We start from the raw sequence: 11675 nt of genomic DNA, 5'->3' as shown, positions 1-11675 counted from the left end.
ACTACCCATTGGTAGCTACTCTAATGACATTTTACATTAGCTGGTGTCGAGGCCATCTTCTTTTCAGGCGCCTCGGAGGATTGTCAGGAATGGAAGAGGATGCAAGATTAGAAACTAGAGGGTTTGAGTGTTTAGGGAGTTTGTAATGAAAGGATTGATATCTGGTTCGGGCTAGATCGGTTACATAGGGAACATTAAGGTCCTTATGTATGATTTTATTTGTGACAAAGTAAGGAGCATTGAGGATTTTACGAAGGATTTTGGATTGTAAGGATTGAATACGAGAAGAATTCGAAGGTTTACTGGAGCCCCAAAGCTCAACTCCATATGTCCAGAATTTCTGGAGAAGTTAGATGTATCCTTGCCAAGGTCTACGTCGACGACGTGGCTGTCATGGTGGTGAGACAGTTTTTTTTTCATTACTGTGGGAAAAAAATGGAAAGCGAAAATTATGAACAAACAATTTATATTTCTATGTTGCTATAAAATTTCATATTTCAGGGTTTCTTAAGATGGAAAGAGGGAGTTTAAATTCTGTTCTTACCAAGAATACAACGGTCTAACAAAATATAATGGAGTCTTAATACAATCGGGAAAAGTCGGGTGGTCACGGCTTATAATCTGCGAATATAAAATTCTTTTATATTTTATATTCATAGATTGATAACCATTTCTAAAAATGAGAAATTTGTTGTTTTTTTTCAAATAAACAAAATTAAAGATGCTTTAGAGAAATATTTTTTAAGAATTTATAAGTTAATAACATAAGGTAATATAATAACATAAGTATAATTAATAATATAAGGTAATAACTCTCTCAAACTATTTCGATGAGGATAAGACCGAGCTGTTATTAAATACAATTGTTTACAAATTAAATAAAATTATACTGTAAAAGTAAAATAAATAAAATAAAATAAAAGTAAAAACAATAAATTATTTTTTTTTAATTCAATTTTTCATTTACATACCGAGTTTAATCAAAATCAAAAGAAATAAATGTGAAAAATCAATTCTATAAAGAGTTACTTTTGGTCATTCGATTATATCGAAAAAGTAGTTATCACATCCGAGATATATACCCACCTAAAATATGACTGTTCACACAAAAACCATTTTTTGAGACCAGGTTTCTTGGATTCAAGGGAATTCAAAATGTTTATTTCTATGAAAAAATAAAATTCAAAATTTTATACGATTGCAATACTTTCCGTTACTATATATTCCAGATATAGATAAGTGAAAGTTTTAAAAAATTTATAACAATGAGAGTACAAGTGGTTAAAAATGTTAATCTTTCTAAGTTCCTTGTCGAAACTGTTGTGTAAATATGTTTTTTATCTGATATTGATTCATTTCATTTTTACCCTGAAAAATAAAAATTCTATCTGAAAACTATATTTCTCTAAACCCTTATATAAAGTTGGGAATCTTGCTGGTAGTGCCTAATATTATTCAGCGACCCTTCTGAACTCTGGACCCCGAATAAACACATGTTCTTTTTTGGATCCTTGGACCGAATTGCCCTAGATGGCTGTGCGGGTGCCCCACGACCTTCTGCTAGAACCAACTGGACCGGAACTAAAAAGCTCACGAAATTTGAATCCAAAATATGGTCCATAAATTATCCGTGACCGTCGTGTGAGGTAATGCGTAATTTTGGTACCTGAGTTCACTGAATCACAATACTGAGTATATGTTTTATTTTTATAAGCTTACCTATTTAAATAATTGCTATCACCAAATTATTTAAATTAATGATGATGAGTGGACATGATGGAGTAGACGCTCGCCAGTGCATTCTGCATAACGTCATGCTAAATAAATTATAAGAATATCTGTCATCCAATATCTCTTCGGTTTTTGTATTCAAATTAAAATAAGTCTTTTGTCACCACATTTCCAACAAATCCGTTTATATCGTATATCAACTTGTCGTTAACTCAGTTAATATGATAGGTGACAATTAGGATGAAAGTGTAAGTCAAGCTTGAAAGAGTACATAATCGTACTTTTTGCACCACAACGAAGACTTTCCCTTCCTTATCTCACGTTCCAAGCATGCTTGAACAAGCGCCAGTTCGGATAATGTTGAGCTCTGACGATGATGAGCACACTTTGACTAATACCTACTCATTAGGCAGTCCAGATTAATAGTTATGTCGTTTTCTGTCATAACCTGAAACACAGGTTAATTGATAATTTATTTATTTATTATTTTATATATATATATTTTTTTTTATACGAATTCAAGACCTGACATCAACTGAAAAAATAACATTGATGGGATGCTAATCTCTTGATTGAGCTAAGCGAGCAGAAGTTTTATTTGATCGAAGTTAATCTATTACATTGTCAAATTTCTAGCCCAGCTTGTTTTATATAGACCTTAGTCAAAGAACTTTGAAGGTAATCACGCCCTAAGTCACATATGTACTTCTTTTATAAAGATGAACCCAGCTTAGAGCCATCTAAAATTCCCGCAGAAATAATTTTAGTGGTTAAGATCTCTAAGCTTTGTTGGGAAGAAAAGAATGATTAGTGATTAAGGAATATAGAAATAAATTGTGAATACTTGGAAGAATTAGTTTGTATATAGAAATAATACCCACCTAACGCTTCCGATCCAAAGTTTTAAGTCAAACCCTAAAAAAGTCTTGTTTCTAGAGTTAATTATGATAAAATATAATAGATATTATAGCAGTGTGGCAACGCGCCTGTCTACCACTCTAAGGTTGCGAGTTCGAGCCTGGCCCCATCCAGGATTTTTACAAGTATAAAATTATACAAAACACCTCACAGCCTTCCCTCGGGCATTTGTGAAGCATGTTAGCCAATGGATGGCTCTCACAAAAAATAGGTGTGGGAGTGACGAACCCACCCTATGAAAAAAAACACGTCAAGAAACGCGCTTATTTCCTAATACATTGCACGAGGACTTAGATCTCCATGATCTGTCTCTAATAATAATAATAGATATTTTACAAAAGTTTTCAACTCTTAATGCTGTGACTATTCTTTTGTACAGATATTTACATATAATAGAAGATTTTAATTCCAAAAACCACCCTAATCGTATTTATGAACTGATTTTGGGAGATTTTTGAAAATAAACGACTCAATCTGGACCTTACTGTGACAGTTATTAATATGAAATATTATTTTTGTATCTTATTGTTAAATTATATAAGCTAGTGTTATCGTCTACGATTGAAAAGAGTTTCTAAATTATCATAATAATTTTATAGTTTAAATTTTTCTACCAACGATTTTCTTATCTCGGATAATATCATGCAATTTTCATACTGTGTTTTATTTTTTTAATACTTATTTTTTTATCAAGACATGCAAAGAAAAATTCGTAGCATCAACATATGATAATTATCATTCTAAATACAAAAAGGCACTAACCTTTGGAGAAACTTCAGAGAAACTTTTCGCAAGATAAAAATAAAATTTTCATTTATATTTCAATTTAGCATTTCTACATTTTTTATACAATTTCCGTAATTGTAACCATATTTAAAATTGTCTATCTGCTTTAAACATGTTTCAAAATCGGAATTAAATTTTTAATCTGTCAATTGTAGATGGCATCTTTTTTTTATCACAGCACACGCTTCCCTCCCCTTCTTTTCCACTTTTATTTTTGTTTACATTCTATTTTATATTATATTACAAATTTAAAAGTAATCGCAAAAGTGAGTATACTGTCAGAAAGCTAGGTGAAAGAAGGAGTTTTAGTGCAATTTGTAGAGCTCAGAGTAGAAAATTTATTTCCGTATGATAAATAAAAATTTAGCATTTCTAGATTTTTTTGAAACGTCGTTCATCGCAACAATATTAAAATTAGTTCAGGATACTGTGTAATAGGTATTTTTTAAGTAAATTTACTATTAGAGCTCTTCCAATACTATAATTAAAGAATTAATTCAGGATAGTCGATAAAACAACATAGTCCTGCTTTGTTTGAATAGTGGCACTTCTGACAAAAAAATAAAAATATATATTATTTTGTATTTGATGTATTCTATAAATTTTAATGTTGACTGTGGTTTGTTTGACTACATTATTAGCGTTGGGATAGAATTGAGGGACCACAGTAGAGAAAGAAGCCCTTGTATATGGTAATATCTTGGGAAAACATCCATTTCAAAGTAAAACCAAAACTTATTTTTGTTAGATGTGCCGCAACAAGCAAGGTAGCAATGTTTCTATTAGAAAGAGAAAGAGACCTCATAAAGCAACAAGTTCCAAAAAAATGAATCCACTGTAAAGCTTATTTGGTCGAATTCATATATTTCTTGTAAAAGCATCTCCTGATCCCCAACCGATGCTTGTCTCCCTCCACATCGTCAAACTACCTAAGACGATGGTGGAAAGGATGCCACAGTATTTCCTACAAAAAAGGTTGCTGTATGAATTCCAGGAAGGAAGAAGACCCTACTTATATCTCTTAATTACATACGTGATACAAAAACCATATTTTATTCTACGGTGTATTTTTATTATAATCAAGGAAGATTTATTTAAGATATAATTATTGATAATATGAAATAATAAAGGTTTATTTTATTAATGGATTCATACAATCGATATTCGAATCATATGTTCTCTTAGAATCATCTGTTTTTTTTTTTTATGTTTTATTTGCAAAGTCTGTGGGGAAGTGAAGAAGGTTTAATAATGAATTGAATTCCCTCATGAATGATGTGGATACAATCACGATTATACCTCTAGACGTCTAGGAAGATTCAGGTGGACTGGACTTGCTATGAGAATGGATGAATCAAAAATCCCTAAAAACATTTCAACTAAACATATATACAAGAAGAATTGGTCGACCTGAGCTTAGGGCAGCGCACTGCGGTTGAATGGGGAAACAACTATTTATTCAAGGTATTGAAAAAAATTATTCAATTTTGACTATTGATAAATAAATTAATTACCTAAAATACTTTAATAATTTAATCGGATTTTTCTTTCATTTTTAACCGTTCCATTATTAATCTTTCAAAATCAATCACAAAATGATGTGTTATTCCCCAGGGAAAATTGTCAGCGTTACTATTATTGCCACTCTTTTATTTTTGATATTATGATTTTCCTTTATGAGCATTACCAAACAATAGGATACTTGGAAAAAAATTGATCGTTTTTTTTTTTTTTAAGACTGTGACCCAAGTAGTACATTTTTGGAAATTATCAATAATCAGAACCGAATTGAAAAGGAAGTAACCATTTTATTGTTAAAACTTTCTTACTTCGTTATATCCGAAAGAATCCCATAGAAATAAAAATTCGTACAAGAAAATAAACTTGCCAACATTCTTACTTATTATTTAACATTTTTATTTATAACCCTAATAAACTTTCTTAATCACTCTGTCGTATTAATATTCATTAATATGTACTTTATTACATCTTAGGATTAGGTGTGTATAAGATCTATCATTTTGGGCTTTAGGAATAATGAGTTGCTTAAAATTAAGGGTTAAAAACCATAAATTTCGTTTACAAGAGATTTAAAATAGGATGGTGTGTCCGTTACTCAACTCCAGGTAAACTATTAACCAGCAATCCCTCCGTAAATTTATTAGTATTTATTTAATTTTATTATTTATTGAATTTTATTATTATTAAATTAAATTTATTTTATTTTATTAATGAGGAACAATTCGATTTCTTCTTTCCGTAATATAGAACTTCCAATTTTGCTCCCTACACTAACAGCAAATTTTTCAAAATTAAATTCGGAAGTTCAGTTTTTAAAAATAAGTTAATTTTATTTAAGATGGAAACAAAATTAATTTTCTGTACTTTACAAACCGAGTTTGACGAGGTTTTCCACTGTGGGCATCGTAAACAATGCTTTGGTACCAAAACTGGAATCAGCCAATCAAGATCGATAAAGCTGGTGGAAACTAATAAAGGGAACTCTAATTCGTCAACGAGTTGTCGCCCCACTGTAAGCAAATAAGTAAAATAAATCTCACTCGAATATAATTTATTCATTAGCTACATTTTCATAAAACTACAAAGAAATTCATTCTTCAATATTCTTATAAATTGGCAATTTTTCGGATTGATTGATGTTAATAGTAACTGCTCCGTTCCTATGCATCTGAGCATAAAGCCCACAGCTTTTCATAGTCACCGAATTAATAATGCTCTTAAGACCGCCTCACATGATCAAATTGTTGCGCAACCGTTCCTCTTTTGCTATAATCCTTGTTGTGCAACAAACCGCCACCCTCCCTACGACTTCTACTATTGTGCAGAAATGGTCTGTCTGGATCAAATACCCTCAAAAGTTGCCCAGCACGTTAAACCATTTAATAAACTATCAAAATAACCGTTAGTTGCACAATAGTTATCTTGTACATAAGCCTTTATTGCTGATACAATGTACAAGGAAGTTGTTGGCTCGTCACTTGGAGTAGAACACTCAATCTAAGAGGGCACTGGACTAAATTGAAATTATTGAATATTTTTGATAGTAGTATTGGATTATAACGCTGGCATACCTTGTTTAGATTACTATGAACAGCCATATGGGCGTTGATGACCTCAGCGTTTTACGCCCTAAAGCCCCAGACAACGACAACAACTATGAACACCCGTATTGCTTAACATGCAGGTAGGTTGATAATTAAATGCATTGTGTAAAATTTTATCTCTGTTAAAGCCCTTTTCATCCTGGGTAATTCTAAGGATATGTGACGGATTTCTGTGTACATTGGAAATCACCTCCAACGTTTAACAGAAGAGGGTCTCAAACCATGCGACATTCAAGAAGCTGGTTTTGATTTGAATTTGGCGTTGATGACCAGTAGGTTTTACGCCTTAATTTAGGTTAGGTTTTACGACTTAATTAATGTTTTAATTTCTAAATAAACAAACAAGAAGCTGGTACCCTATGGGTCTTCAACACTTCATATACCAATCTCAGATGACTCGACGGATAAGTCGCCAGTGAGTTGTGGCTTTTCAAATTCAAGAATTCAGCAATAAGTCCATAAACTTTATAATTTTAGTTTATCTGGTCGGTCGAGAAAGATAATCATGAGTAACTTAGTGGATGGTAGAAAGAAAATTAACATATAATATATATTATATATTTAAAATATGAACTTAGAGTCAGTTCTTTGCCTACAGCATAAACTTGAGTAGTATAAACTTGAGAGCTGTAGCGTGTATCCAAACCTTGGTTTCCAATAAATAGTTTAGTTACCTTTCTGACCACCATCTGAACAAATTTTATCCTTCAAAGTCACTTAGCTAACATTGATAAATATTTTTTCTTCTACATGCTTACATTTCTGTATTCCTCCATCTTGTGGTTGGTGAAATAATTATTATACATTCCTGTTAATTACCAGTTGATCTAAAAAATACTTTTGTTTTTATTATACATTACATTGTATTTTGTAAATAAAATTTCTTGTATTTTATCCACTCTTGAATCAATGCTAATGCTAATAATTTAGTAATGTTAAAATAATACATATGTTGATTATTTGAAAGTATTTTCATCTGGAAGTTATCTTTTATAACCCCAAAATTACAAGCAAGAATATTTTACTTTTAGGACTTTTAGATAATGACTTGGTTCCTCTCCCATTCAACAAAAGGTTTATGGTTAGATAAGCAATGGAAACTGTTAGAATCTTTAAGTACCTCTCCTTTCCACACGTACTCATCATTATGGAAAAAGAAAAAGGGACCATTTCATAGTTCAAAAGGTGACAAAAATGAACCACGCAGTAGATCGACTTCAAAGAGTGAAAAAAACCCAACAACTACGAGGAGTGGTGTGAAAGGTACTGAACCGCTGAAAGAAATGCCACAAAAAGGAAAGAAGGGGGATTTCAAGACAGTTCAATTGGCAGACTTCATGAAAAAGACTAACATTGCGATGGAGAAAGAAAATGAAAAGAAGAAAAAGATGCTAGAGAAAAAAAGACAGGCCGAATCGATGAAAATATTCAGCAAAATAACGAGCACGGAGGATGCTGATAAAAATCCGAAGAAGAAGAAGAAGTGATTTCTCCTTTTTAAGACTGATGATCCAAAGTAGGGTTAATAAAATTGAATAAAACAAAACTTTTCTGTCATTCTTACGAATATTTAAGAAAACACACTAATGATCAATTACAAAATGTACCATTTAGTTTTTTTTATGTTCACCTTAATATTTTTTGCCGGCTATGGATTAACTTACACATTAGCTACTTAATCTTAGTAATTTTGAAATGCAGTTTTCACTCAAGCTTTGTTCTTGCTACAGCAAAAAAAAGCAGAGCTCATCCCATTTTCACAAACCGTTCTATCAGTTTCTTTCGGTTTTAGACCAACGCTTTCAATACTATATTTAAACTTTAACTTAGATCCATTCACCTGCTTCAGATCGACATGAATGGTAACATGTTACCATTTTTATGTTACGTAGATCTTATAGCCTTACAGTTTGAAAAGAAATAAGTCACTTTAAAATGTTCATAGTAGGTTCGAATTAACATAATCTATTAGTTATATTAACATAATCTTTCGAGTTTCATAATCTTTTCTCAAGATTTATCCTTTTTGAATTATATTCATTGCTCTTTGTTTAAGAATTTTTTTAATTATATAAACCACACATGAAACAGGTTCTCAAACAATAAACTCTCTTTATGTAATCTAGAGGTAGTGGGAAAAGTTACAATGTATAAGATCTATATTTAAATAAGAAATAACCTGGCCGGCCCATTATAAAGGTGTCATCGATGCTGATCCTCCATTGAAAATTATTGAGGGCCCTGCCTCACTGGAGGAAAGGTGATAGTTCTGCTTTGAGCCCAAAGGTTCCCTCTAAAAGCTAGTGGTGTCCTATCTTCAGTTCAAGAACTCTTCCCAGCTTACTTAAAAGAGCAATCGTTTTCAAAGCCTTCGACTATTATTTTCATTCTCACTTCCCCATTGCCATATTTTTACTAAGAATGTATTGGATTAAGTATTTTTTAAAAGATTGGTAAGCTTTTGTGCCCATGAATACTGAACCCTCACCCTCTTCCTCTTTCTCCCGAAAAAAAAATCAGTACCCAAGAAATTTGAATCCAGAACGTGAGATTTCGTATGATTGTGGAATTGAAAATTTTAAAAGTAACAAGACTCTTGCATCATTGTTTATAAAGGAAATGAAGAAAGCACAGCAAGAAGTAGTTGAAGGCCTTCAAAAAAGAAACTGATAACAATAGTCAAAAGAATATTACAAATGACCTAGAACCTGTTGGAGATCAAGAGAGAAAAGAAAAGGAAAAATTGTGAAACAAAAAGAAAAAAAAAAACATCCAAAATTAGCCGATACTATCACGAATTGAAGGTAGTTCAAGGAACAACGCTAAAAGTAAGAAAGGCGAAGATTCAGGTTTAGTTCAGAGAACCTAATCGAAAAAAAAAATTTCTAAATCATAAACACTCAATTAAAGAGTGACTCTAAGGACCACGTCTTTATATGAATAGGCGTGTTCCAATGAGTTCTATACTAATTTATGCTTCTCTGACCGCAATAATTTAATTTTTTTTTCATGACTTGGATCAAGCGCTATTGGTCGCCAGAAATTCTTCTTTCCAATCTTCCAAAAAAATGTTTTTGTAATAAAATATAATGAGGGATGTGATGAAAGAGCAAGTTGGGACGAGGGTCCTAACCAGAGTGACTGACTCAAAACTTCGAGGATTCTAATTCTATCTGGGACAGCCAATATTTATATCGCGAAATGAATCTTAACATCCCCTCTCTGAGGAATCGTCTTCAGTGGAAGACTCGGGAAAAAATTGATAATTGATTAGGTGTGTGCAAGAGGTATGAGCGCCAATCTATGATTTGAGATGGTGGTCATGGTATGCCGTCCATATCTCGTCAAATCTCACACCAACATCACTTTGCACATTACATAGCAATAATACTAAGCTTCTGTAATGATGGTAAAAAATAAATCTCATTCTTGTGAAGACAATATCGGACTCAATTTTAGATGAAGCCGCAAATACTATACAGAAAACCGACAGCGAACAAGACCGAAGGGCAGATTTTAATTTTATATAAGATTAATCTCAAACCACTGAGTGGGTGACTTTACGCCAGATTTCGGATTCATTCTACAATTTGTATTTTTGATGTACGAGTATAACTAGTACTTTGCTGACTTATATTTACTTTATTTGTTTATTCACAAGCGGATCCGGTCTGCGTTCATTAACTGTTAGTTTAGCCATTTTGATTTTTGACTGTTAGTTGTGACTGATACACTCAAATACAAGACATCGCCTGTCTTTGATGAGTACCATTGGTATAATTTATTTTGAATAAAATTTGACTGTTTTATATATATATATATAAGTTATGGTAGGACAAGGCCTGTATACTATCCTAATTCCAACTCTCATGTGAATAAACAGCGATAGTGCGTAAAAGGAGAATTACGAAACAAACGAGAACGGTTCATATAGAACAGCCCAAGTTTCCTAAGCTGGAAAGATAAGAGTAAAAGATATATTTTTGTTTCTTTTTTTAAATTTAGTGTTGTGCTATCAGTGTCACAGAAGTTACAGTGCAGATGTTCGTATTAAGTTGTGTAAAAAGACCTTAACATCCCAATCGTTGCAGATTTGGCCCAAAACAGATATGCGTCTTTTCAATCCAAACTCCATTACCCATCCTAACCCATTAATTCTTAATCTTTCATCCTTAACAATCCCTGATAAACCTTCGAGGCGTCTGAAAAGAAGATGGCCACAGGACCTTCTAATCTAAATTAATGCTTGAAGTACCACCAATGGTTCCTTCCCAAGATTTTCAAGTTTATACGAAACATACAACATATTTACGTATTGTATTTATTATTGTACAGTTGTAAATCACATTAAATAAATAAAAAAAAAAAAAAGATCTTGTGCAAAGTGTGTGTGTCAGGTTTTATTTTATTATTATTATTTCATTTTATTCTTGTACATAAGTGTGTCTTCATTTTGTATAATGTTTTTGAATTTATGAGGACTGTTCATAAACTGGTAGGGGGGAGTTACGATAGGACAAGGCCTGTATACTACCCTAATCCAAGCTCTCATATTAATGAACAGCGATAATGTATATAAGGAGAATTACGAAGCAAATAAAAAATTTAGTATCATTCTAGTGAGGGTGTGTTTGATTTCTGCTTTCTTTTTCTTTTCTTTTTTAAGTTTCTCGTCCCGAGTGCTCGTAAGTTATATATATATAAGTTATGGTAGGACAAGGCCTGTATACTATCCTAATTCCAACTCTCATGTGAATAAACAGCGATAGTGCGTAAAAGGAGAATTACGAAACAAACGAGAACGGTTCATATAGAACAGCCCAAGTTTCCTAAGCTGGAAAGATAAGAGTAAAAGATATATTTTTGTTTCTTTTTTTAAATTTAGTGTTGTGCTATCAGTGTCACAGAAGTTACAGTGCAGATGTTCGTATTAAGTTGTGTAAAAAGACCTTAACATCCCAATCGTTGCAGATTTGGCCCAAAACAGATATGCGTCTTTTCAATCCAAACTCCATTACCCATCCTAACCCATTAATTCTTAATCTTTCATCCTTAACAATCCCTGATAAACCTTCGAGGCGTCTGAAAAGAAGATGGCCACAGGACCTTCTAATC

The 11675-nt window shown here is 32.2% G+C and overlaps 1 protein-coding gene and 1 long non-coding RNA gene across 5 annotated transcripts in view; one reads left to right on the top strand and one right to left on the bottom strand.

Annotated features, from left to right (window-relative positions):
* Positions 1-1846: 1846 nt before the first annotated feature.
* Positions 1847-7539, bottom strand: LOC136797250 (uncharacterized). Its single transcript, XR_010845095.1, has 2 exons — positions 7319-7539; positions 1847-2179 (listed from the first exon to the last, which is right to left on the bottom strand). It is a non-coding gene; the product is annotated as an uncharacterized lncRNA (long non-coding RNA).
* LOC106684453 (gustatory receptor for bitter taste 66a) overlaps positions 4631-11675 on the top strand; it is a 44642-nt gene continuing 37597 nt past the window's right edge. For 2 of the 4 annotated variants that reach the window (XR_010845094.1, XM_024361084.2), the window contains exons 1-2: positions 4631-4899; positions 6537-6640. Coding sequence is in view for 1 of the 4 variants with exons in the window: in XM_024361084.2 (XP_024216852.1) it covers positions 6543-6640 (98 nt within the window). In the remaining 3 variants the exon portion in view is untranslated. The remainder of the gene's footprint in view (positions 4900-6536; positions 6641-11675) is intronic. The other 2 variants (XR_002945314.2, XR_002945315.2) reach the window with 1 other exon arrangement.

The sequence above is a fragment of the Halyomorpha halys genome, unplaced genomic scaffold, assembly GCF_000696795.3.
Source record: "Halyomorpha halys isolate HHAL.00 unplaced genomic scaffold, Hhal_1.1 Scaffold584.1, whole genome shotgun sequence".
Taxonomy (NCBI): domain Eukaryota; kingdom Metazoa; phylum Arthropoda; class Insecta; order Hemiptera; family Pentatomidae; genus Halyomorpha; species Halyomorpha halys.
The sequence above is the reverse complement of the archived record's forward strand: the minus strand, read 5'-3'. Positions and strand labels throughout refer to the sequence as shown.